The sequence below is a fragment of the Pipistrellus hanaki genome, assembly GCF_964339955.1.
Source record: "Pipistrellus hanaki genome assembly, chromosome: 9".
In the NCBI taxonomy this organism is placed as follows: domain Eukaryota; kingdom Metazoa; phylum Chordata; class Mammalia; order Chiroptera; family Vespertilionidae; genus Pipistrellus; species Pipistrellus hanaki.
The window spans coordinates 44,034,593-44,058,973 of record NC_140511.1 but is presented as its reverse complement, the minus strand read 5'-3'; the positions used below and the strand labels follow the sequence as shown (position 1 = coordinate 44,058,973).

General features: G+C 50.3%; 4 protein-coding genes and 1 pseudogene across 10 annotated transcripts in view; 4 read left to right on the top strand and 1 right to left on the bottom strand.

Annotated features, from left to right (window-relative positions):
- The window catches only part of NUP98 (nucleoporin 98 and 96 precursor), a gene marked incomplete at its 3' end in the record, with an annotated part of 99,637 nt that extends 95,381 nt beyond the window's left edge, over positions 1-4,256 (top strand). For all 6 annotated transcript variants that reach the window (XM_084894153.1, XM_084894150.1, XM_084894152.1 and 3 more), the window contains 4 exons: positions 536-777; positions 1,266-1,420; positions 2,670-2,781; positions 2,911-4,256. In XM_084894153.1, coding sequence (XP_084750279.1) covers positions 536-777; positions 1,266-1,420; positions 2,670-2,781; positions 2,911-3,143 — 742 coding nt within the window. The remainder of the gene's footprint in view (positions 1-535; positions 778-1,265; positions 1,421-2,669; positions 2,782-2,910) is intronic.
- A 1,487-nt stretch (positions 4,257-5,743) lies between these two features.
- Positions 5,744-6,307, top strand: LOC311627653 (transcription factor BTF3-like; annotated as a pseudogene). Its single transcript has one exon. The product of its transcript is annotated as a transcription factor BTF3-like (transcript).
- Positions 6,308-8,557: 2,250 nt separating this feature from the next.
- CHRNA10 (cholinergic receptor nicotinic alpha 10 subunit) lies at positions 8,558-15,281 on the top strand (the record flags this gene model as incomplete). Its single annotated transcript, XM_084894235.1, has 5 exons — positions 8,558-8,627; positions 10,890-11,035; positions 11,434-11,588; positions 12,541-13,073; positions 14,816-15,281. The coding sequence occupies 5 exons, from the start codon at positions 8,558-8,560 to the stop codon at positions 15,271-15,273; spliced, it is 1,362 nt and encodes a 453-aa protein (XP_084750361.1). The 3' UTR covers positions 15,274-15,281.
- Positions 15,282-16,643: 1,362 nt separating this feature from the next.
- The window catches only part of LOC311627719 (GPI-linked NAD(P)(+)--arginine ADP-ribosyltransferase 1-like), an 8,653-nt gene continuing 915 nt past the window's right edge, over positions 16,644-24,381 (bottom strand). The window contains exons 2-5 of the mRNA XM_084894279.1: positions 21,520-21,637; positions 20,454-21,210; positions 19,323-19,364; positions 16,644-16,781 (exon numbers count right to left, since the gene is read on the bottom strand). Of these exons, the coding sequence (XP_084750405.1) occupies positions 16,684-16,781; positions 19,323-19,364; positions 20,454-21,210; positions 21,520-21,582 (960 nt within the window). The 5' untranslated portion in view covers positions 21,583-21,637 and the 3' untranslated portion in view covers positions 16,644-16,683. The remainder of the gene's footprint in view (positions 16,782-19,322; positions 19,365-20,453; positions 21,211-21,519; positions 21,638-24,381) is intronic.
- Positions 22,346-24,381, top strand: part of LOC311627652 (COMM domain-containing protein 9-like) — a gene marked incomplete at its 5' end in the record, with an annotated part of 23,275 nt that continues 21,239 nt past the window's right edge. Inside the window, one exon of the mRNA XM_084894138.1 lies at positions 22,346-22,489. Coding sequence (XP_084750264.1) covers positions 22,346-22,489 — 144 coding nt within the window. The remainder of the gene's footprint in view (positions 22,490-24,381) is intronic.

Here is a 24,381-nt window from a genome sequence, read left to right as displayed (position 1 = left end):
GGTTAGAAATGAACTACAGAGGACTGCTCTGTGGAGTGTAGAATTCCCTATCTCAGTACTGATCTATTACTAAAAGGAAATAAAGGAGCAGTCTTAACCATGAAAATACAATGTGCACAGATACTTTCTAATATATTTTATTTAAAAAATAAATGCTGCTCTAGTTTAGCTCAATGGATAGTGTTGGTCTGCAACTGAAGGGTCCTGGGCTCAATTCCAATTAAGAGCTTGTACCTTGGTTGTAGGCTTGATCCCCTGGCCCTGGACAGGGTGTGCAAAAGGCAGCCAATGGATGTGTTTCTTTCATATTGATGTTTCTCTGTTTTGTCTCTCCCCCTCCCTTCCACTCTAAAAATCAATGGAAAAATATCCTTGGGTGAGGATTAATTTTTTAAAAATTTTAAAAAGTAAATGCTGACATACTGGCTTTTGTTTTTATTTTTAGTGAAGTTTGAGGTAATCCACTAAGGATTAAGACCTGAAGTTTGAGAGACTGTCCCAGATGAGATTCATTCCAACTTATCTCTTCCTACAGCCTGCGTGAGAGAGCTGTTCGAGAGTTACTTACCCGGCACTGCCAACTGTTGGAGACCCCTGAATCTTGGGCTAAGGAGACTTTTCTGACCCAGAAGCTTTGTGTGCCTGCCGAGTGGATTCATGAGGCCAAAGCAGTGCGAGCACACATGGAATCCGACAGGCACTTGGAGGCCCTCTATTTATTTAAAGCTGGTCACTGGAACCACTGCCACAAACTCGTCATCCGGCACTTAGCTTCTGGTGAGTGCTTCACTCTAGGGTCTACGGCTCCTGGAAAAACCCCAAATTATTCCACCCTCTGAACTCCATGGTGAGTCAGGTCAGAGATGCTCATGGTATGGGTCATGGCAGACGTGAATCAGACCACACCTGTGAAAGTTCTCCATGTAGACGAGGCTTGGCCAAAATGAGGGGCTTGAGGGGCAGGGCTGGGTAGAATGCAATACTTTTATCATTGTCCAGGAATATTCTTGACATGTGCTAATTATGTTAAGCTTTATTTATATAGGGAATTTTATTCGCAACACCAGAAATATCTGTTTGGAAAACTGAAGCCAGAAATTCTTCTTTTTTTAAGAGAATTTCAAATAACTGCTTGAGATTCTCAAGTCTGACCCAACATTGTTTCTTCTTCCTTCCTATCTTGTTTTTCTGCCATGTTCTTCCTCTGGGCATTTTTGGGAACCATGTACTTGTGCAGACATAGTGCTCAATATTTTGTTTTTCAGATGCCATCATTAATGAGAACTATGACTACCTGAAGGGGTTCTTGGAAGACCTGGCACCTCCAGAGCGCAGTGGCCTAATCCAGGACTGGGAAACATCTGGCCTTGTTTACCTGGACTATCTTCGCGTCCTTGAAATGGTCCACCAAATACAGCAGGTACCTGAGTTCCTTCACACTGCCTCATTTTCCTTTTCCCTGGTCCTTAAAGAGGCCTCATAGGTCTGAGTGGCGATTTGAAAATTCATTGGCACCAGAGGTAGCACTGTCGATGCAGAGGGGCATTTTGATGAGGCTCTTGATGCAGCTGTTTTGATTTGACAGCTATATCAAAATTTAAAAAACTTTTTTGTGTTTATTACGAAGTAAGTGTGTACAATAGACTTTCTGCAGAATCTCTGTAGTCAGTCTCCTATTCTTGTCCAGCTCTACTTTGAATAAGCTTGGGATGAGAGCTATAGAAAGAGATTTGATGAGGATAATTCACACATCATTTGTTATGTTTTAAAATGGCAAGCATTATAGTTATTCAGTCTTCATTAAAATGTCTTAGATCAATCTCAATAGTCATAAAGATAGATCTCCATTGTGTACAGTATAGAGACCAAACTACTAACCATACTATTCAAACCTCTGTAGAGGCTTTTGCCTTTTTTCACTCTTGCATTAACTTCTACCACTTCTAATCCACATTCCTATCTTACCAACCTGCTTTATGCATACCCTAAATTACTCATGATGTTTCTAGCAAATCTTGTTTTCTTCCATTCTTTAACTCCACACTCATATTCATCCTTTTAAAATCTAGATTATTGTAAGCACTACTTCTATGTTCCCATGAGCTCCTTTTGGGGAGATAATTCTTTTTAAGGTCAAAGGCAATAGAGTATAAAGGTTAGTTATCAAGTTCTGGCGTTGGCCAGTGTGGCTCAGCTGGTTGAAGTGTTGTCCAGTACACCAGAAGGTTTCAGGATTGATTCCTGGTCAGGCACATACCTAGAATGGAGGCTCAATCCCCAGTCAGTGCGCATACAAGAAGCAACTGATCAATGTCTGTCTGTCTGTCTCTCTCTTTCTTTTTCCCTCTCCCTGCCTCCTTTTCTCACCCTCCCTCTCTATTTCCTAAGATAATAAAAAATTAAGGGGGGGCGGGAGAAGCGGGGGAAGAAAGAATCAAGTTCTGGAGCCCAATCCAATACTCTATTCTGTATTGCTCTCTTGCTGTGTGTTCCTGCTAACACCAAGCCTTGTTCTCAGCAAGTAGGCAGGATGGTGGTGATACGGCACTGCCAGCCAGCTTCATGGGTTTCCCCTCTCTCACCTCACTGTTGTTTCAGAGTTTTGCAGTCAGTCTGTGGATAAAATTGTGTGATGGGAGCTCCTAATTGGTTTCTCTGCTTTTTTATAGGTGGAGTGCTCAGGTTATGAGCTGGAGCAGTTACAAACCAAAGTGACCTCACTGTGCAACCGGATAGAGCAGATCCAGTGTTACAATGCCAAGGATCGCCTGGCTCAGTCAGGTAAGCCTCTAGCCTCTCCCTTCTTTCCGCTTGCTTACCTCCTGTCTTTATGATTATTACACACACATACACCCTGTGCCCCCTTCCCCACCTTCCATCCTTTGTGCTCACTCAACTTTTTCTCTACAGACATGGCCAAACGTCTAGCCAACCTTTTGAGGGTGGTGCTGAGCCTTCAGCATGCCCCTGATGCAACCTCCGACTCAACGCCAGATCTTCAGCGGGTCCCTTTGCGCCTGTTGGCTCCCCACATTGGCCGGCTCCCCATGCCTGAGGACTATGCCCTGGAGGAACTGCGCAGCCTCACACAGTCCTACCTTCGAGAACTGACTCTTCAAGAACTGACTGTTGGGAGCCAGTGAGCCCCGGGCTCCTCCCACACTCACATCTCATTCACACTCACCACACAGAAGTCCCTGCATTGAGTTGATCAGCACTGTTTGTCATTCTCTGAGTTGGCTGCAGAATCCATCCTCCCATCCTGCCACACCAACCAGTGTCCTCCCATTGTTCAGGGCTTCCTTAATGCAGAACATGGAATAAGGGCTTTTGAACAACAAAAAAAAAAAAAAGAAAAAGAAAAAAGCCAAGTCTCTTTTTACCATCCTCGAGATCATTCATTTTTTTGCCTTTTCTGAAAACGGTCAATAAGGTACCTTTGGCAGAATCCCCTCAAAGAACCAGGGAATTCTTTTCCACCTTCGGCCATTCTGGGTCTTGTGACCCTCCATGCCAACCTGCTACCCACTCCTAACCCAGCCCTTCACACTAGGACTCCTTAGGAGTGGGACAGATCGTGGAACAAATGTATTCTTCCTTAACAGATGAATTATCCACAGAAGGAAGGAGAACCTCTCTTTTAAGTAGGTTGATGAGTTAACATTGTGTTGTAGAGTCAAGAGAGAATTGGACCGAGTTAGGAAGCAGAACAGGGTCTTCCTGTGAGTGCCTGCCGCGGAGGGGTAGATCTTCAAGGCTTGTTTGTTCTGCCTTGAATGTTTTGTGAACATCAAGCCTTCCCTGCTGCTGTGTGCAGGAGCCGCTGGTCACAGATCCAAGGCCTCTGCAAAGCTCCCAGGACTCGGTTGGTCCCTGGCTTTCAGTCATCTTGCTAGGCCTCCTGTCTGGATTTGCCTGGGAGTTTATATAAAACCTGGAAGGTTGGGGAGCCCTTCCTGTCCCTCCAATTCTAACCAAAAGCATTTCTCACCCTCCATCTGCAGCCCCAGAAGGTAAAACCATCACTGAGGCAGACTTCAGGGGCAGGCAGGGGGCCTTCACTACCCTCCTGCCAGCTAGGGGAGCCCCAGGTAACAGCTTGGGACAAACAACATGGCTACTCCTGGATCTTTATGCATGAAGATTATGTAAAGGTTTTTATTAAAAATATATATATATAAATAAATGATCTAGATTATTTTCCTCTTTTTCTGAAGCTACTTTCTTAAAAAAAATAAAATGAAATGTTTATAGCATTCATGGTATTGGCTTTCCCTGTGTGTTTTTGAGCCTTCTTGCTTCAAAGAGCTTTATGGTTGTCTTATCTGATTTGCAAACTAAAGGGAGACTGGCCATTGGTTAAAGAGAGAACAGTTTGGTCCTAAATGAACACAGGCTAGGTCAAAAACTAGATTTATAAGGGTAAGTTTAAGGGCGAGGGGGTGAGATTATTGATTAGTCCTGACTGCTGTGCAATGTATATTTATGTACTGGATTCCCAGTGCAGGATAGGGGAGGGGTCTCAAATTGGCCATTTTCATATACTTAACATTCAAAGCCTCCTTGCTCTTCTGCTTTGGGGGGAGAGGGGAAGGGTGGATATTCGTTTTTAAACCTTGGGTCACACTTCACCTTCCTAATTCTAGTTTTCATTGTGTAAAGTTGATAATATTCCCTGTTGCTGCTTCACAGGGCTGTTTTGAGAGGGATCAGATGAAGCTGATGAGTACTGTTTGGTTTGGTTGTGGGAATGCAAAATGGTAAGGCAAGAATTATAACAATTACAAACACACACCTAACGACAGACTAGCAAAATATATGAAGCAAAAGACAATTGAAGTGAGAAACAGCGTTACAATAATAGTTGAAGACTATAATACTCCACTCTCATTAATGGATAGAACAGCCAGATAGAAGTAAGGAAATAGATGATGTAACGAAAAAACAACTATAATGGCCCTATACAGAATACTTTACCTAGCATTACCATTATTCTTCTCAGGTGCACATAGGACATTTTCCAGGTTAGGCCACAAATGAAGTATCAACAGATTTTTAAGAGGTAATTATACAAAACATCCTGACCACAAGTTTGAAATCAACAGAAGTAAAACTGCAACATTCATACATTTGTAGAAATTAAACAACATATTCAACCAAAGGAACAAAGACAAAACCACAAAGGGAATTAGAAAAAAATAAAGATAAAACAAAATGTGTGAAAATGGTATTAAGGGAGAAATTTAGAGCTATGAATGCTTACATTAAAAAAAAAAAAAAAAGGGTTCAAATCAACAACCTAACTACAATTTCAGGAACGAGAAAAAGAACAAACTAAACCCAAAGCTAGCAGGAGGTAGGAAATAATAAAAGATTGAAACAGATTAGGAAAACAATTGTAAAAAATAAGTGAAACTATAAATTGGTTCTTTGCAAAGATCAACAAAATTGGCAAAACTTTTACAAGACAAACTAAAAAACCAAAGACTCAAATTTCTGAAATCAGAAACTCAGGAATTTACTACTGGTTATGCAGGAATAAAAAGGATTGTAAGAGAACACTACATCAACAAATTAGATAACTTAGTGGCCTTCCTCCAGCTGCCATCTTGTGTCCCTGCGTGTGTGTGTGTGTGTGTGTGTGTGTGTGTGTGTGTGTGCCCTAGACCCCCTGAGCATCAGCTCTAGTTCCCCCACCCCCCACCCCTGCCGCCCGCCCCGGCCTGGTTTCCTCTCCAACAAGATGAAAGAAATTTATGAATCAAGAGAAACTTGCTAAACTAGGCACAGTGCACATGGGGGGGAAAGGAACTGCTCGTAGAAAGAACAAGGTGGTTCACAGAACAGCTACAGCAGATGATAAAGAACTTCAGTTCTCCTTAAAGAAGTTGGGGTAAACAATATCTCTGGTATTGAAGAGGTAAATATGTTTACAAACCAAGGAACAGTGATCCACGTTGACCCTAAAGTTCAGGCACCTCTGGCAGCCAACACTGTCACCATTATAGGCCATGCTGAGACAAAGTAGCTGACAAATGCTACCCCCGCATTTTATACCAGCGTGGTGCAGACAGTCAGACTAGATTAAGGAGACTGGCTGAAGCTCTGCCCAAACATCTGTGGATGGAAAATTGCCATTACTACTGGAGAGATGGATGATGATTGAGTTCCAGATCTTGTGGAGAATTTTGATGAGGCTTCCAAGAATGAAGCAAACAGAATTGAGGCAACTTCTGAAGAAGTTTCTAGGAGCTGCTATTTTATGACTGATTTTTCAAATTTTGTTTATGGATCTGATAAGATCTAGATATCTAATATTTTTTAGCCCAATGCCCCTGGACAGTGCAGCTCTTTTCACTTTTTGCTTAGACATAAATCATTCTTTGCAGCTAATTAAGCTGAAGAAGCTTGGGAATAAAGTTTGAAACAGGTTAATAAAGATCTTTGCCTAGTATAGTTTTATTTTTTATTTAATTGACACTAATTTGTATACAGCAAAGTTGTTTGTAGAAAGCTAATCATGGCATGTAATATGACAATCTCTGGAGAAATTTTATTAAAGATTTAACATGGTAAAATCATGTAAAAAAAAAAAACACCAATTAGATGAAATAAATTCTTAGGATATAGCTATCATGACTGCATCATGTAGATCTATAACTACTAAGGAAATTGAATCAGTAATTTAAAAATCTGATAAAAACCCAGGACCTAATGGCTTTACTTGTGGATTCTACCAAACATTTAAAGAATTATTTACCAGTACTCAAACTTTACCAAAACAAAAAATTAAAGAGGTAACACTTCGTAACTCATTGTATGAGGCCACATAACCCTGATACCAAAGCCAGACAAAAAAGACATAAAAAGCTACAGGCCAATACATTTTATAAATATTGATGCCAAAATCCCCAACAAAATACTAAAAAACCGAATTCAGTAGCATATTAAAAGGATTACATACCAAGTAGGATTTAATCCTGGAATGCAAGAATGGCCATCCCCATCCCCTATGGCCCCCACCACACTGTTCGGCCCGCAGCCCTTCTCCCCACCTGACCCCGCCCCTGATGGCCCTCCCTAACCCCAATAGGGGGTGAGGCTGGCCAGCTAACCTCCTGAATCCCCTCTCCCTGCCTGCCCCCACCCCAGATCAGCCCCCCACCACCCTGATCAGGGGCACGGTGGCTGGCCAACCACCCATGGCCCTCCCCCAGGCCACCGACCCCTGGCACCCCCCAACACACTCGGGAGCAGAGCCTACTGGCCCACCACCCACAGCCCCTCCCCATGGCTGGCACCACCCCCAACCAATTGCCTGCAGTCCCTCCCCACTGCCAGCCTGGCCCTGATTGACCCTGACTGGGCGGGCTGGCCAGCCAACCTCCAGACAGGCCCAGTCCCGATCCACCCTGATTGGGCCTGAGTCGGCCAGACCCCATCTGTGCATGAATTCGTGCACTGGGCCTCTAGAGTGTGTGTGTGTGTGTGTGTGTGTGTGTGTGTGTGTATTTATGAGACTGGCGCGCTGCCTACTGCGCTAAGGAGGCGGTTTGTGTGTGTGTGTGTGTATTTAAAAGACAGTTGAACGTGACTCTAAAGTCTGTGTTTTCCCTGGCCCAGGGTGTTTGGGCAGAGGAGAACAATGAAGCTCAGACTGGGATGGCTGTGAAGACTCAGAGGTGAGGAAGTGGGCTGCATTTCTTACTCTGTGTTGCCACCTGGAGCAGCATACAGCTCAGCACCATTCCCAGCAGGAATGCAGAGTTTGCCCGGCACCAACCACCACGACAGATCTGTTCAGTACCTCTCTGAGTGTCAGAGCTGGGAGTAGAGTTACCATCCATAGGTTCTGGCTCTTACCACCCTTAAGCCCCAGTGTCCTACAGATCCTGAACCTGGATTTCTCTACCCTCAGCCCCTTCAAGCTGGGCCTAAGCAGAGCCTGGGTGCTGCCTTACAGAAGTTGAATAATTCAGGTCCTAGAGGCCTGAGGTATCCGTTTCAGTTTCGCTGTTCCCTTGTGCACAAGTGTAATTAAGCTAAGGAAAAGGGCCAAGAGGAGAGGCCTGCTGTCCTGCACCTCTGAAGGATCAGGACTGATGGAGTCCCTGGCCCTGATGGAGAATGCACCAGGCTCATCCAGAGCCCAGGTACGGGGAATGGAAGCAGGAGGTCAAAGGGGCTAAAATAGGAGAAAAGAAGAGAGAGTGAGTGGAAAGAGGGAGATCAGCGTAAGAGAGACTAAGGAAGAGTTACAGAGAAATAGACAGAAGGAAACAGAACAGGGAGGCTAAATGAGAGGTAGAGGGGGTAGGAGGGGCAGAGGCCAGAAGAGGCAAGGACCAGCAGAGAAGAAGTACTAAAATCCCAGGACAAGTACAAAAAAGGAGTCAGACAACCAGATGGGCTGCAGGGCTCCCCAGTTGGTAGCTGGGCCCAGCAAAGATCTTCCTCTGACTTCCAGGTATTGTCCACACATTCCTTGCTAGCAGGCCCTGATGCCGCCCTAGGTCGGGCCAGGAGGCTCACACCCAGAGACCTGCCCGGCAGGGCCATGGGGCCCAGGAGCCATTGCGCTGGCCTCTCCAGACTGGGTCTTCTGTTCCTGCTCCCACTCCTCCCAGGTATGAAGCTCTGTAAACCAGGCCTGACCTTTCTGGGTGCTGCTGCTGTTCTTGTCCTCCCCACACCTCTCTCTTTTCATTTCTCTCTTCAGTTACCTTTGCAGGAGAACAAGCTGTCTGGGGAGTGTGGGGAGGGGGTGCAGGGAAGGGTGAGAGGAGATTCGCCTGACTGGGGAGGGTGAGGTAAGAGGGGAGCTTTCCAGAGATAGGAATGGAAAAGCAAGGGGCCCTTGAAGGCCAGGCTGAGTTGGGGCAGGCAATGAGGAGCCATTGAATGGTTTCGAGCAGTCACTAGCCTGGTCAGATCTGAGTGTTTAAAAGCTTGATCTCGCCTGGCAGGTGTGGTTCAGTTGGTTGAGTGTCCTCCCATGCACCGAGATGTTGCCGGTTCATTTCCAGTCAGGGCACATGCCTGTTTCAGGTGATCCTCAGTGGGAGGAGGCGGGGGGGGGGGGGGGGGGGGGTTGTAGGAGGTAGCCAATCCATGTTTCTCTCATCAGTGTTTCCTCCTCTCTCTCTCTCTCTCTCTCTCTCTCTCTCTCTCTCTCTCTCTCTCTCTCTCTCTCCCTTCCCCTATCTCTAAAATCAATTTTAAAAATAAAGTCTAGCTGGCGTGGCTCAGTGGTTGAGCTTCAACCTATGAACCAGGACGTCACAGTTTGTCTCAGTCAGGGCACATGTAGGATCGATCCCCAGTAGGGGGCGTGCAAGAGGCAGCCAATCAATGATTCTCTCATCACTGATGTTTCTATCTCCCCCTCCCTCTCTCTTCCTATCTGAAATCAAAAAAAAGCTTGCATGCTAAAATCCTCAACAAAACATTAGCAAATCACATTCAGCAAAATATTAAAAACATCATACATCAGACCAAGTGGGGTTTATTCTGGGGGTGCAGGCTGGCACAACATCTGTAAATCAATAAACGTGACACATCAGGTAAACAAATTGAAAGACAAAAAAAGCTGCTCTCTCAGAAATGTGGAGGAGGATTAGAGAGGCTGAGCCGGAGAGCAGAGGGAACAGTGAGGATGTTGTTGCTGCTGGGGTCCATGAGAGGGAGGATGAGGCTGAAGAGGCTATTAAACATTCAAGAGATGTTCAGCCGTATGACTGAGAGGATTTGGGTAGTGGTTGGCTTGCAGAGGGAACCGACAGGGGGAGGGAGAGTGATAATCCCTAGGTTTCCGGCTGAGGTCGCTGTGGGGGGAGGGGGTGTTTGCTGAGATGGGGAACAACAAAGGAGGAGCAGGTTTCAGAGCATGGGGGAAGGAGATGAGTTCCTGTTTTGGACCTAGAGAGCTTAAGGTGCCTACAGGACATTCAAGAGTGGACTGTTTTATACAGTAGGTCCTCGAGTTACGTCAGAGATCTGTTCCTAGAGTGCGACTTAAGGTGATGTTTTCCGAAAGTCAGAACTCACCTACATAAGCATCTATGTCACTCACATAGAGCACATACACGGCAGTAATGAAGTGAAACAGTAAAAAAAAAAAAAAAAAAAAAAAAAAAATTAAAGGGTAACAATTCCTGACCTTTACTTGTGGTAAATAAATAATAAAAATACATGAAGCACATATGTACATGTGTTGAAACGATGGAACTTTTTAAAAAATAAATAAATGGGAGACGGCGATGTAACCACAAAACGACGTACATCGAGCCCGACGTAACCCTAGGACTGTCTGTATGTGCACCTGGAGCTCAGGAGACCGGAGAAAAGGAGAGGAGGGCCCACGACGGAATCCTGAGAAGCAGGGACTGAGGACAATATGGTGTGTCACAAAAGCCGAGGGGTGGGGTGTGTTTTTAGGCGGGCCTGGCCTACAGGGTCGGAAGCCTTGAAGAAACTTAACTGAAGTGCAGCAGGAGGAGTGGAGGCAGGTTTGAGAGCCTAGAGGGGGCTGGGCCATGGGGTTCAGATGCCTGGGTGAGAGCGGGCGCTTTCGTGGCCTACCTGGGCCCTTCCAGCATTTGTGGCAAGGCAGCCCGAATCCAGGTCCTCGGGAAGGGGAAGGCAGGGCAGAAACCCATCAGCCTTGCTTCAGGAAAGAGTATCAGTCCACTCCACCGACTTCACCTCATTCATTCCCCGAGGCAGGCCAGGGAAGAGCAGAGAGTCACAGCCTGGGGACAGAGGGCAGCCATCAGGAGGACCAGTCAGGCCATGTGAGAGTGGAGGAGGGGACAGCCCCAGCCTTGTGGAGGTGCAGGGTGTGAGCAGAGGCTCCTGCACGAGGGCAAACCTTCTCACTTCTCCCCCAGGATGCTTGGGAGCCGAGGGCAGGCTGGCCCACAAGCTCTTCCGTGACCTTTTTGCCAACTACACGAGTGCCCTGAGACCTGTGGCGGATACAGACCAGACTCTGAACGTGACCCTGGAGGTGACACTGTCCCAGATCATTGACATGGTACACTGTGGTTCTACAACTGCGGGATGTGCTGGTGACGGCGTCAAGGAATTTGGGGGCCGGGGGCTGGGATTATTCACCAAACAATTCTTTTCTGTAAACATTAACAGTAACAGCTACTAACTTGGATACTGTTAGGTGCCCACAGTGTGCCCAAAACTTTGCACCCTTGAATCTTGCCCAGCAGGGGGATTATCACCCACATAACTGCTAAGGAAGCTGAGGCCCAGAGAGGAACCTGTCAAGGTCACAACAAGGCGTGGGTGGGAACTGGACTGTACGTATGGGCAAGCTGGGTTTGTGGGTACTGACTAGAGCTCTGTAGGTGAGTTGCACACACAGGGAAGGATATGCCATGTACACGTGTCCACATCTGTGCCCACTCCCTGCCCAACTAGGATGAGCGCAACCAGGTGCTGACTCTCTACCTGTGGATCCGACAGGAGTGGACAGATGCCTACTTACGATGGAACCCCGATGACTATGGTGGCCTGGATGCCATCCGCATCCCCAGCAGCCTCGTGTGGCGGCCGGACATCGTACTCTATAACAAGTACTGCCTGCCCGGCCCCGCCCCTCTCCTGGCCCTCCCTGGAGTTGCCCTTGCTTCTGAGAATGCACTTATTCTCATCCTCCCTCCTAACTAGTTGCTGTGCTGCCCTGGAAGTAGTCCCCCCCAGGACCCTTCCAATCTGGCAGGAAGGTGTTGGCAGCGCTGGCTACATGGCACAGGGGGCTTCCTCACAGCCCCTCCGTGGCACCCCCACGAGGCTGTCCCAAGGCAGCCCAGGCTGAATGTCTTGCGGGAACCCACGGTGCGGTCCAGGCCAGTTCTGTGTCTCTGGCCGAGAGGGTTCTGGGGCACCCGTGCTCTTCATGGCACAGTCCCCCCTTCCAGGCTGGCTCTGAGTCTCAGGGCTCCCCAGAGGCCTGCCTAGGGTCCTCTGGGACATCCCCTTATGCTGCCTAGGCCCATTCTGTTTTTTTTTAAAAAATAAAATTTTTTAAATTGATTTCAGAGAGGAAGGAAAAGGGAAAGAGAGAGAACCCTCAACGATGAGAGAGAACCATTGATGAGCTGCTTCCCTCATGCCCCACAGAGATGGAGCCCACAACCCTGGCCAGGAATAGAGCAGTGCCCTCTTGGTTCATAGGTCAATGCTCAACCCTTAACCCTTGAGCACCCTGGTGGCCCGGCCAGTTCTGTTTTCCAGACAACACAGGGCTCTGCCTATTTCCCCAGGAGCCCCTCCACCATCTTGGCAATTGGCACCCAAGAAAGGGCACCGTGCCACCGCGTGCCAACTTTTGTAGAGGCCTTTCCATGCCGCCCTGGGCTCGATCAGGATCCTTTCTGGGCCCTCAGGCGCTGCCCCTTCCAGGCCTCCTAAGGCCGCGAGGGCCCTCCCCGGGGCACAGTCTGTCCTCCCTAAAGGGGCGCTGTGTCCTGGGGTGGCCGGCGCGCTGCCTCAGGGACCCCCCTCCCCGCCCCCCGCCTCCCGCAGGGCAGACGCGCAGCCCCCGGCCTCGGCCAGCACCAACGTGGTGCTGCGGCACGACGGCTCCGTGCGCTGGGACGCGCCGGCCATCACGCGCAGCTCGTGCCGCGTGGACGTGTCGGCCTTCCCGTTCGACGCGCAGCGCTGCGGCCTGACCTTCGGCTCCTGGACGCACGGCGGCCACCAGCTGGACGTGCGGCCGCGCGGCGCCGGCGCGGGCCTGGCGGACTTCGTGGAGAACGTGGAGTGGCGCGTGCTGGGCATGCCGGCGCGGCGCCGCGTGCTCACGTACGGCTGCTGCTCCGAGCCCTACCCCGACGTGACGTTCACGCTGCTGCTGCGCCGCCGCGCCGCCGCCTACGTGTGCAACCTGCTGCTGCCCTGCGTGCTCATCTCGCTGCTCGCGCCGCTCGCCTTCCACCTGCCCGCCGACTCGGGCGAGAAGGTGTCGCTGGGCGTCACGGTGCTGCTGGCGCTCACGGTCTTCCAGCTGATCCTGGCCGAGAGCATGCCGCCGGCCGAGAGCGTGCCGCTCATGGGTGAGCGAGGGCGTGCGTGTGCGTGTGCGTGTGTGTGAGTGTGTGTGTGTGTGTGTGAGCGTGTGTGTGTGTGTGTGTGTGTGTGTGTGTGTGAGGGTGTGTGTGTGTGTATGAGGGTGCGTGTGTGTGTGAGTGTGTGAGGGTGTGTGTGTGTGTGTGTGTGAGGGTGCGTGTGTGTGTGTGTGTGTATGAGGGTGCGTGTATGTGTGTGTGCGTGTGTGAGGGTGTGTGTGTGTGTGTGTGTGAGTGTGTGTGTGTGAGTGTGTGTGTGTGAGGGTGTGTGTGTGTGTGTGTGTGTGCGTGAGCGTGTGTGTGAGGGTGTGTGTGTGAGCGTGTGTGTGTGTGTGTGTGAGGGTGCGTGTGTGTGTGTGTATGAGGGTGTGTGTGTGTGTGTGTGTGTGTGTGAGTGTGTGAGGGTGTGTGTGTGTGTGTGTGTGTGTGTGTGTGAGTGTGAGGGTGTGTGTGTGAGTGTGTGAGGGTGTGTTTGTGTGTGTGTGAGTGTGAGGGTGTGTGTGTGTGTGAGGGTGTGTGTGTGTGTGTGTGTGTGTGTGTGTGAGGGTGTGTGTGTGTGTGTGTGTGAGGGGGTGGGGGTGGGGCCAAGGTGGGGGTGCGGGCGTAGGGGGTGCGGGGAAGAGCCGTCCCCTCCTGGAGAATGCCCCCCCCCCCCCCGCCCCACACCCCAACCCACACCGGCTGAGGCGTGCGCGTCCCCACCCGCGCGGGGACGGGCCTGGTCGCACAGTGGCCGGCTGCAGTGTGTGAGGGCGTCGTCCTGGGAGCCTGCTTCTTCCCGAGACGGAGGGGCAGGGGGTGCGCCCCTTCCAGGGAGGACACCGTCCCTGACGGGAAGGGGCCGAGGAAAGAGAGTCTTTCCTCAAGGACTGGCTGGAGGGAGGTCTCTGCCCCCGGGGTCACGATTAGAGGCAAAAGGTCCTGGGTGTTCGCTGTGCCGAGCACTCCTAAGCCTGTGACATCAGTGAAGTCCGGGAAGTGGACAGGCAGGCGGGCAGGCAGGTGCTGTTGTGTGCCCCCCTGTACGGAAAGGACCCTCCTGGCCCCCTGTCCTGGCACACCACAGGAGAGGTGACTTGTGGGTAAAGGCGGCCTCCGGCAGTGTGTGTGTGTGTGGGAGGGGGAGGGGGGAGGGGAGGAACACGGGCTTAGCGAGCATTTAGCTTCTGAGAACCCACTTGTGGGAATGCGGACTGGGGAGACCTTGGCCCTTACCTCCTTCCTCTTTTTTTCTTTTTTTAATTATAGGCAATACTTTTTATTTATTTTTTTAAAAATATATTTTATTGATTTTTTTATGGCAAGTCTTTTTTTTAATTATAGGCAATACTTTTTATTTATTATTATTTTTAAATATATTTTATTGATTTTTTTACAGCGAGAAAGGGAGAGAGATAGAGAGCTAGAAACATCGATGAGAGAGAAACATCAAGCAGCTGCCTCCTGCACCCCCCCCCCCCCCCCCCCCCCCCCCCCGCTCCCCACTAGGGATGTGCCTGCAACCAAGGTACATGCCCCTGACTGGAATCCAACGTGGGACCTTTCAGTCCACAGGCTGATGCTCTATCCACTGAGCCAAACCTGTATCGGCAACCTCCTTCCTCTTTCATCCATTGGGCTTGGAGGGTCCCGACAGCCTCATGGTGGGTTCCTGTTTAGGCTGCGGTGGCTGGGAAGCTCAGGCCCCCTGAGTTCTTCTTCTGGGCCCCAGCTCGCTCTGTCTTTTGCAGGGAAGTACTACATGGCCACCATGACCATGGTCACCTTCTCCACGGCGCTCACTATCCTTATCATGAACTTGCATTACTGTGGTCCCAGTGCCCGTCCAGTGCCGGCCTGGGCGCGGGCTTTCCTACTGGGATACCTGGCACGGGGCCTGTGTGTGCGAGAACGAGGGGAGCCCTGTGGGCAGTCTAGACAGCCCGAGTCACCCCCCAGCCCCCAGCCTCCAGAGAGAGGGGCCGGCCCCCCAGCAGGCCCTTGCCGTGAGCCCCGGTGTCTGTGCCATCAGGAAGAGCTGCTGCGCCACGTAGCCACCATTGCTCACACCTTCCGCAGCCACCGGGCTGCCCAGCGCCGCCACGAGGACTGGAAACGCCTGGCCCGTGTGATGGATCGCTTCTTCCTGGGCATCTTCTTCTCCATGGCCCTGGTCATGAGCCTCCTGGTGCTCGTGCAGGCGCTGTGAATCCGGGGTCCGCTGCGGCCGCAGCAATACCACAGGATGGGAAGACCAGGTGGCTGCTGGCCCTCACATAGGCCACCCAGTCTCTCCCCTCTGCACCCTGGAGCCCGGGACACCCTCTCTCAGGATCAGCACTGCTAACTTCACAAACCACGAGGGAGCACTGGTCTGTGTATCCTGTTCTCTTAAGAAAAATCTAGAGCTTGCCACTGCCTTAACTCCTATGGGAGGAAGGACTCTAAGAAGGTTCAAGGTCAAAGTACAGTCCTAGAAGGACAGAATTGAACTTCATTAATGAAAGAGTTTTCAGTGGGGAGAGGACTTGTTATATGATAAACAGAACTGCAGCATTGCCTGCCTTTTCTTCTTTCCTCAGTGGCTGCTGTTATAGGAGCTTGTGCCTGCCTACGGGCTCAGGGAAGGGGTTTGGGGTTTCAGACCGATGATCTAGTTTCCAGAGCAGGAGGCCACACAAGGATGTGGCCCCAAAGCTCCAATTCATCATAAAGAGAGTGTGTGCCTGGCACCTCCTCAATGTCCTGTCTTACCCTTGGGGCCCGTGATGGTGGGAGATGGGGATCCAGGTTTGTTTCTCTAGAAACAGGAGCCTTAGGACTCCTGGGTTAAAACAGAAATTATTACATCATTGCTGACAAGAAAATGATGGATTTGACCGAGACCCGGCAGAGGGTCTAAAGCAAGCCCTCCGTTGTCTTTCCTGCTCTCCTCTCTCTGGGTTTGTTCTGTCCACCGCATTCGTCCACCCTGACGTCCAGAGGACTTGACAGTATCCAGGGGAGAGCAATGCAGGGACCAGCTGTTCACAGGTATTTGTTCCTTTCTGACTTTCACATGCTTCCCGGCATCCACCTCTTCGCCTCAGCCCCAGTTCCTGACCTCAGGAAGCTCACAGTCCGTCACGGGCAACAGACATGGACATGAGGTGTAGAGAAGCTCCCAGGACCTGGGGGAGCACAGAGGCAGCACCCTAATCCACAGGGTCAGAGTGCTCAGAGAAAGCTCCCTGGAGGAGTGAAGAGGACCTTCCCAGTTGTCCGTGTGAGGCATGTGAGTGACACCAGCAAGTACCATGGCCACGTGCTTTCCTCCCAGCACCTCCACACCCAAACGGGTTTAATCTTCCTCCTCCTCCGAGTGAGTTGTTGCCTGTCCTGGAGTCCCCCTACCTCTCTTCAATGTAAAACTCCTAGAGCACTGGGTAAACTTCAAGCCCAAAATTCTCTCTCTCCACCATCAGGCCTGGCAGCTGCCAGAGAAGGTCCCACAGTCGGTCATGGTGGATGCCGGGAAGCATGTGGAAGTCAGAAAGGAACTTAAGAGTAAAGCACACATGTGGCTGATGTCCTCGTGTTGGGCAGAGGTGGCAGGCAGGGCTGTTCAGGGTCTGATGAGTCAGAGGAGGCCTGGATGCTCTGGAAAGACTCCCCCGACAAGGAACCAGAGTAGCAGTGGAAGGAACCAGACTGTAGACAGAGGGCCCTGACCCATGGCTGCAGGGAAACAGAAGAAGAAAGAGATATTTAGGGGTGAAGCAAGTTACACAGAGAAACAAGACAAAAACCAAGCATGGTGAGCTGGAAACACTGGTGCATACAGTGCGGTGGGTGACAGAGATGAAGAGCAAGAATTTAGAGAGGTTGAGAGATGATATTTGCAAACAACAGCTTTGACAAGGAGTTCTTATCCAAAATATACAAAGAACTCACACAACTCAACACCAACCAAACAAACAATCTAATTTAAAACATAGGCAGATGACCTGAGCAGATACCTCTCTCAAGAAGACATACAAACCGCCAACAGGTGTATGAAAAGGTGGTCAACTTCAGTAGCTGTTAGGAAATTAAATCAAAACTACAACGAAATGCTACCACAATGTTAGAACGGCTATTGTCAACAAGACAAGGAATAAGTGTTGGAGAGGTTGTGGAGAGAAAGGAAGCCTCATTTACTGTTGCTGTGAATGTAAACGGGTGCGGCCACTATGGAAAATAGTATGGAGGCGCCTCAAAAAAATTAGGAATAGAGTTACCACATGACCCAGCAACCCCTTTTTTGGATATTTACCTGAAAATTTTGTAAATACTTATTCACAAATATATAGGCACCTTTATCTTCACTGCAGCATTATTCACAGTGGCCAAGACATGGAAACAAAATGTCCTTTGATAGATATTGGATAAAGTGGATGTGGAGTATATATAAAATGGAATACATAAGAAAAGATGAAATACTGCCATTTGCAACAATGTGGATAGACCTTGAGAATTATTATGTTGAGCCAATTAAGTCAGCCAGAAAAAATGAAGAACCATATTGGGGGTGAGGGGGAGACTAGCTGGTTTGGCTCATGGGATAGACTGTTGGCCTGGGGACAGAAAGGTTCCAGGTTCAATTCCAGTCAAGGGCACATGTCCAGGTTGTGGGCTCGATCCCCAGTAGGGGGTGTGCAAGAGGCAGAATGATTCTCTCATCATTGATGTTTCTATCTTTCCCTCTCTGTCTCTGAAATCAATAAAAATATATATATTTAAAAACATATGGGAGGGTGGGAGTGGGGTGGAAGGGGTCAGTGGGAGGAAAAAGAATGACATCTGTAATATTTTCAACAATAAAGATAAATTTTTAAAAAAGAACCATGATTTCACTCATATGTGGGATATAAAACTGAAAGTAACAAATGAACAAACAAAAGCTCCTCTACACAGACAACAGTGCAGTGGTTACCAGAGGGAAGGGAGTGGGCTTGATCCCCAGTGTGGGGCATGCAGTAGGCAGCCAATTAATGATTCTTATCATTGACATTTCTATCTCTCTCTCCCTCTCCATTCTTCTCTAATATAAAAAATATATATACTTAAAAAAAAGAAAAGACAAACAAAAAAACAACCTCAAAGAAGCAGGTTGGAGGCTGGAGACCTGGCTTCTGGCCTGCCTCTGACACTAACTCATTCTGTCACCTTGGGAGAGTCACTTCCATCTCTGGGTCTTACTTCTCTGTATAATGAGGAGAATAATACTCCCTGTTCTGCTTCCTTCAGTCGGTTACTGTGCAGTGAAGGGTAAAATGAAATGGCCTGGGAGGAGGGGCCAGCCTGGAATGGTGGTTCAGAGTTTGGCTCCAGGGTCAGTCTGTCTGAACCTCACCCCTTACCAGCTGTGTGGTAGGGGGCTGGTTGCTTCACTTCTCTGTGCCCTCGCTCTCTCATTTGTAGAACAGGGGTGATGACAGTACCCGCAGCTGGCTCTGGGTGTGGCTTCATGGCCTGGTGTGCCTGGAGCTCTGAGTGGTGCTATGTCCTTTGAGGGCCCAGTGGGGCTGGGGCTCCTTTGTGTCCACTGTTCCCAGAGCCCAGCGGGAGGGAGGAGAGCCCCCGAGGTGGGCACCCGTGGTTTCTTCCCTGGGAAGGGCCTGCTCCAGAAGCTTCCCTTGGAAAAGCCCGTTCCCACCTGGAACAGCGGCGGCCCAGGTGGGCCTGGGCACAGCAGGCATCGAAGGGAAGGGAAGTCATGGCTGGAAGTGACCTGGGAGTCATCGAGTCCAGCTGGGCTTTTATACAGATAGGGAAACTGAGGCCGGAGAGGGAATCATTGGTCACAAAGAGAGCCAGGGCAGGGCCTGGAAGGCAGCCCATGTCTCATGCCGGCCTCCAGCTTGGAAGGTGGTCTGAGGGAGTGCTGAGGGCAGTAACAGGGACGGAGGGTTCCCCAGGCCAGGGAGGAGAAGGCCCGGGAGGACTGTGTGAGATCAGTCCTGCCTTCCATCACCTCTGTGCAAAGAGGACCTCTCTGGGGCCTGGTCAGCTGTCTCCTGTGAGGGAGGGGGCCCACAGAGGGGGCAGGTGTGTCAGCTCTCCGAACCACTGAACCTTACCTCCTCTGGGAGAGCTTAGCTATCCCCACAGGTGTCTGCTGTAAGGTTTTCTTTTTCTTTTTAATTAGGAGAGGGTGGTTTTTCTTATAAAGGAGCCATCCAGGGCAGCCGGCTCACCCCCCATTGGAGCCCCTGTCCCACAGGCCTGCAGTCCTACCTGAGTTTTCCAGATGGCAGGAACTAGACTTGCACTGTATGTCTGTAGAGAAGAAACAGAAAATCAAAGACTTAATAGTTCTAAGGATGGGAAGTGGCCCTGTGGGCCATCCCTGACTTGTTCTAGGAAAGCTGGTACTTTTCCCTCAAATTCTGCTTCCTTCTGGTGAGACCCATCTTGCCGAGGTTTGACTTGATTTGTGAGCAGTGGGGCCGGAAGGGAGCCAGCCCTCAGAAACCAGGGTCTGCTCTACGTACTCCTGCTGCTCCCTCGTCTCCCTGCCACAGCCTCCTCTGCCTCTCCGAGCCCATCCTAGCCAAGCTCAGGCTAGCTTATGCTCGGTGCATGTCTTCCTCACCTCTGGCAACTCATGCACTCTTGTCCGAGGTGGGAACTGAAGCCACACGGGACATTTTCCCACGGTAGCCGTGGTCCCCCTTCCAGCAGACAGTCTGCCTCTAACTAGGAAAGCGGCCTTGCCAGCCCCCGGGCATTGCTCCGCCGGGACCAGCAGCCCACAGTAGCTCACAGTTAGGGACCGGGGCCCATCCGCATGATTTCTCCTGTGGCTGGTCCCAGGGGGTGGACAGGAAGAGCATCTGAGGCCTGCCACAGCCTGAACTGGACCTTAGGGGCACAGCACCCACATGCGGTCTTCCCAGCCCCACCCCGGCCCCCGCCCAGCACACGCGACAGCTCGGAATTTCTGTTCAAATAAACACTCTCCTCTTGGAAACTGAGGTTGGGGCTCTTGTCGGTTCTGGCAACAATGATCTGTGTGTCAGTAGCTAGAAACTAATTCCCTTCTGGCTTCCAGCCGGGAGAAAGCCTCACCAGGGCTGTTCGGCCCTCCAATGGCCAAAGGCCCCTGCCTTGGTCAGAAAATCCTCTTAAGCCTTCCAGCAGCAGGTGACCAGCTCCGGTTCAGACACCACCAGGGACGGGAAGCCTCCAGGCTCAGAAGGTTCTGTCTCCCCTTAGATGGAGGGATGGAGGTGGGAGGGAGGGGCGTGCAGGACTGTCTGTACCCCTCTGAGGGCTGGTTGCTTTTTGTTGTTTCTGTATGCATTCCCTGAAAGCGGGGCGGGAGCTCCCCTTCTGCACAGGTGCTCCCCCACAGGCCCCTCTCACCTTTGATGTACTCGCAGTTGTACACGCTGTGCTTGCCCAGGGCCCGGAGGTAGATGCGGGTGGGGCCCTGGGCAGGTCGGCTGCTGTTGATCACCTGGAAGGTCTCAAAGGGGGGGATCAGCACCTCCTCCTCCTCGGGGAAGAGGGAGTAGCTCCTGATAGGGACACCAAGGCAGGTCCAGATGCCAAAGAAGGTGTCCTCCCCAAAATGCTGGGCTGTGGCCTCATTCAGGGACGCCGAGGCAAAGCCCCCCAGCTGGACAGAGTCCCCAGGCCGTGCTGGCTGGAAGCGTAGGCCTTTTAACCCTCGGAACACCTGGCGGCACTGGGGAGAACGCTGGGCCTTGCTCAGCAGCTGCAGGGCCTCGGTCAGCAGGAAGTGGAACGTCTTGAAGGAGAAGTGTTTGAGGTAATCCTCTCGGGTGCGGCCTGCCTCCCGCACGGCCTCATTGAACTTTTTGTACAGGCCGTTTCTTTTGTCCGTGTAGGCCAGGAGGGCCAGCCTGTGCTCATTACGGAAGCCGGGGGGTGTTGGGGATATCGCGGGGTGGCTGTCTTTGTGCTTCTGCCATTGGCTGCTGGCCTGCACCCAGCTGTCAGCATACACTTTGTTGGTCTGGAACTCGGTGCGGTTGAGATCTGGGAGAGCAGCTGTCATGGCTGCTGCACAGCCAGCATACTGGTCGTCAAAGGAGGTTTGGTCCATGTCCAGGAGCCTTTTTTTAGACAATAGTTCTCGTCGTGTGATGGGGTGGCTCTGGGGTGGGAGAGGGAGAAGCAAGGACTGAGAGGTTGGGCCCTAGGAGTATGGGAGCCTATCCAGCTTTCCCCTCCACTGAGCTGAGAAAGACAGTTTAAGGGCCCCAAACACACCTGGAGGGGAAGGGGGATGGGACCTGCTAACTGCCAATTCCCCGAGGCTGAGAACTGGGGCTGTCCCCGGGGCTGAGGGAGTCCCGAGGGAAGCATCAGGCATCCTCTCCTCCCTCTGCTCCTCCTTCCAGAGCTCAGAAGCAGCTGATGCTCAGCTTCCTGCTGGCATGGGAACAGCAGGGGATGGCCATACCTGGAGTGCTTCCACGAGGCCCATGAGCACAAGCAGCAGAGGCATCATAGCAGGAGCCTGCATGTTGGACGTGGCCTTGGGTACGTCACTGTCTCTTTTGGGGTCTCAGTTTCCTCATCTGGAAAATGGGGATGTTAGCCTATACAGTTTAATAAACATTCATTGACATCTGGCACAGAGTCACAACATGGAAATGGAGGCTCGGGAGAGAGAAGGAGGACCCTTCTTGCTGGAAGCAACATGAGACTTCCTGGAAGAGGTGACATGTGAACAGGGACTTGCAGGATGAATAGGAGAATAAGGCCTCAATCAATGGAGACAAGGAGAGAGGAGAGTTTGGAGTTTGGGGTGGGAAAAGAGTTTGAAGGAGTAGGAATAAGAACAAAGGTATTGGAGTAGGAACTCTCAGGGTGTAAAGAGTAAGAGGCATTTTGTCTAGTGTGGTTGAACTTGCAGTGTGAGAATGTCAAAAAGATTTGGGCTACCTGGCTGGTGTGGCTCAGTAGTTGAGCAGTGCAGTGTTGACCGAGGAACCAAGAGGTCACCGGTTTGATTCCTGGTCAGGGTATATGGCAGGTTGTGGGCTCCATCCCCAGTATGGGGTGTGCAGGAGGCAGCTAATCGATGATGTTCCTCTCTCATTGATGTTTCTTTCTTTTTCTTTTTCTTTCTTTCTTCCTTCCTTCCTTCCTTCCTTCCTTCCTTCCTTCCTTCCTTCCTTCCTTCCTTCCTTCCTTCCTTCCTTCCTTCCTTCCTCTCTCTCTCTCTCTCTCTCTCTTGGTCTCAATAAAAACATATTAAAAAAAAAAAAAAGATTTGTGCCATCATGATGGAGCTTGACTGCCATGGTGAGAAGCCGTGGCTGGAACAGGGCAGAACAGGGGAATGGTCAGCAGCGGGGGCCACAGCAGGACTCCAGAGACAGCTTAAAGCAGGGCTCGGGATCCAGAGGCCTCCCCGCGCCCTCCAGGTGGGCTGAGAGCTGAGCCTTCATTCCCTGAGTCCTCAATTGCTTCTGGGGCCCGGGCAGATGCAGATCCCCAGGCGGTGAGGAAAGAGGGACTCGGTGAGGGGGAGAGGACAGAGGGTGCCTGCTTCCCCAAGGACAGCTGGGGAGAACCACAGCCTCCCGCACCCTGTGGGTGGGCACACTGGGAGTCCCAAGTAGCACCAAGAAGAAGGCATCCCAGGGTTGGGGTCAGAATTGGAACAGTTTCTAAGCCAGTGCTGCTGCTGCTTTTCTGTTTGTTTTATTATAAAGTAATGCATGCTTGTGGGGGGAAAAATGCATGAGTGAAACACAAAATCCAAGTTCCCTTTCTTCCTTCTTCCCTCAGCTTTCTTCTTCTCACTCTTACCCACCCATGCCTGCTAGCAGGGAGGGGGTGACCTGTGATAAGGTCACCCCCTCCCTGCTAGCAGGAGCTTTCTCTATGCCACATATGTCAAACACAAGACCCGCGGGCCAAATCCAGCCCGCCAGGCCTTGCAATGTGGCCCGCACCGCGCTGTCATCACTGCACTCCGCTGTCAGTTTATGACATTGTCAGTTTATGACTGTTCAGTAAACCATTCGGCCCGCGATTTAGGCTGGATTTTAGATTTTGGCCCCTTCTCTGATTGAGTTCGACACCCCTACTCTATGCACATAAAAATAAAATTTAAATATATATATATATATATATATATATATATATATATATATATATATATATATATCTTTTTAAAAATATATATTTTATTGAATTTTTTTACAGAGAGGAAGGGAGGGGGAGAGAGAATTAGAAATATGGATGAGAGAGAAACATTGATCAGCTGCCTCCTGCACACCCACTTCTGGGGATGTGCCCGCAACCAAGGTACATGCCCTTGACTGGAATTGAACCTGGGACCCTTCAGTCCACAGGCTGATGCTCTATCCACTGAGCCAGACCAGTTAGGGCTGTACATAGCTTTATACATACATTTAATGTATTTAAATACATATACATAGTTTTCTATATACAACCTGTTTCTGCTTTTTGTCTTTTTTTTTTTTTTTTTTTTTTTTAATAAAAAGGGAAGCCATACCAGCGTGGCTCAATGGTTGAGCATTGACCTATGGACCAGGGGGTGGAGATTGTGGGCTCAATCCCCAGTGGGGGTGGGGGGGCCGTGCAGAAGGCAGCCATGATTCTCTCTCATCATTGATGTTTCTATCTCTCTCTCCCTCTTCCTTTCTCTCTAAAATCAATACAAATATATATTTTTAAAAATACAAAATGTTTCACAAATTTCAGGTGGTTATGCTTCTGTCCCAGTGTCACTCAGGTTAAGCATCCCTGCTCCATCTTCCCCTCTGGCTCCTGGTGGGGCCTAAGTTTTGACAGTTCATTGACTCTAAGACACTGGGATTCTATGTGTTTATAATGTTACTAGAAGCACGGTGCCTGAAAATTCATGCACTGGAGAGGGGTCTCTCAGCCTGGGAGCCCTCAGGGGCGGGAGGCAACCAGGCAATCAGGAGAAGGCGATGCCCCATCATACCTCTGCTGCTGCCACTGCCAGCAGCACAAGCCTCGGCTGGCCCTGGTTACCTGAGCCTTGGGCAGCCCTGGGCGGCTGGGGGACTGAGTGGACTGGGCACCACCATCTTAGGGTGGGTGCCCTAAAGCAGCGTTTTTCAACCGCTGTTCCGCGGCACACTAGTGTGCCGCGAGATGTTGCCTGGTGTGCCGTAGGTGCAGACAAGACAAGAATTTTATAATTTTTCACTATTTTGTTTACTTAATATTTCATAATAAAGTAATTATAAAATACTTTCTTTGTGTTTATTTGATTCCTATTCAAGAGAATTACTTTATACAATATATAGTCAATATA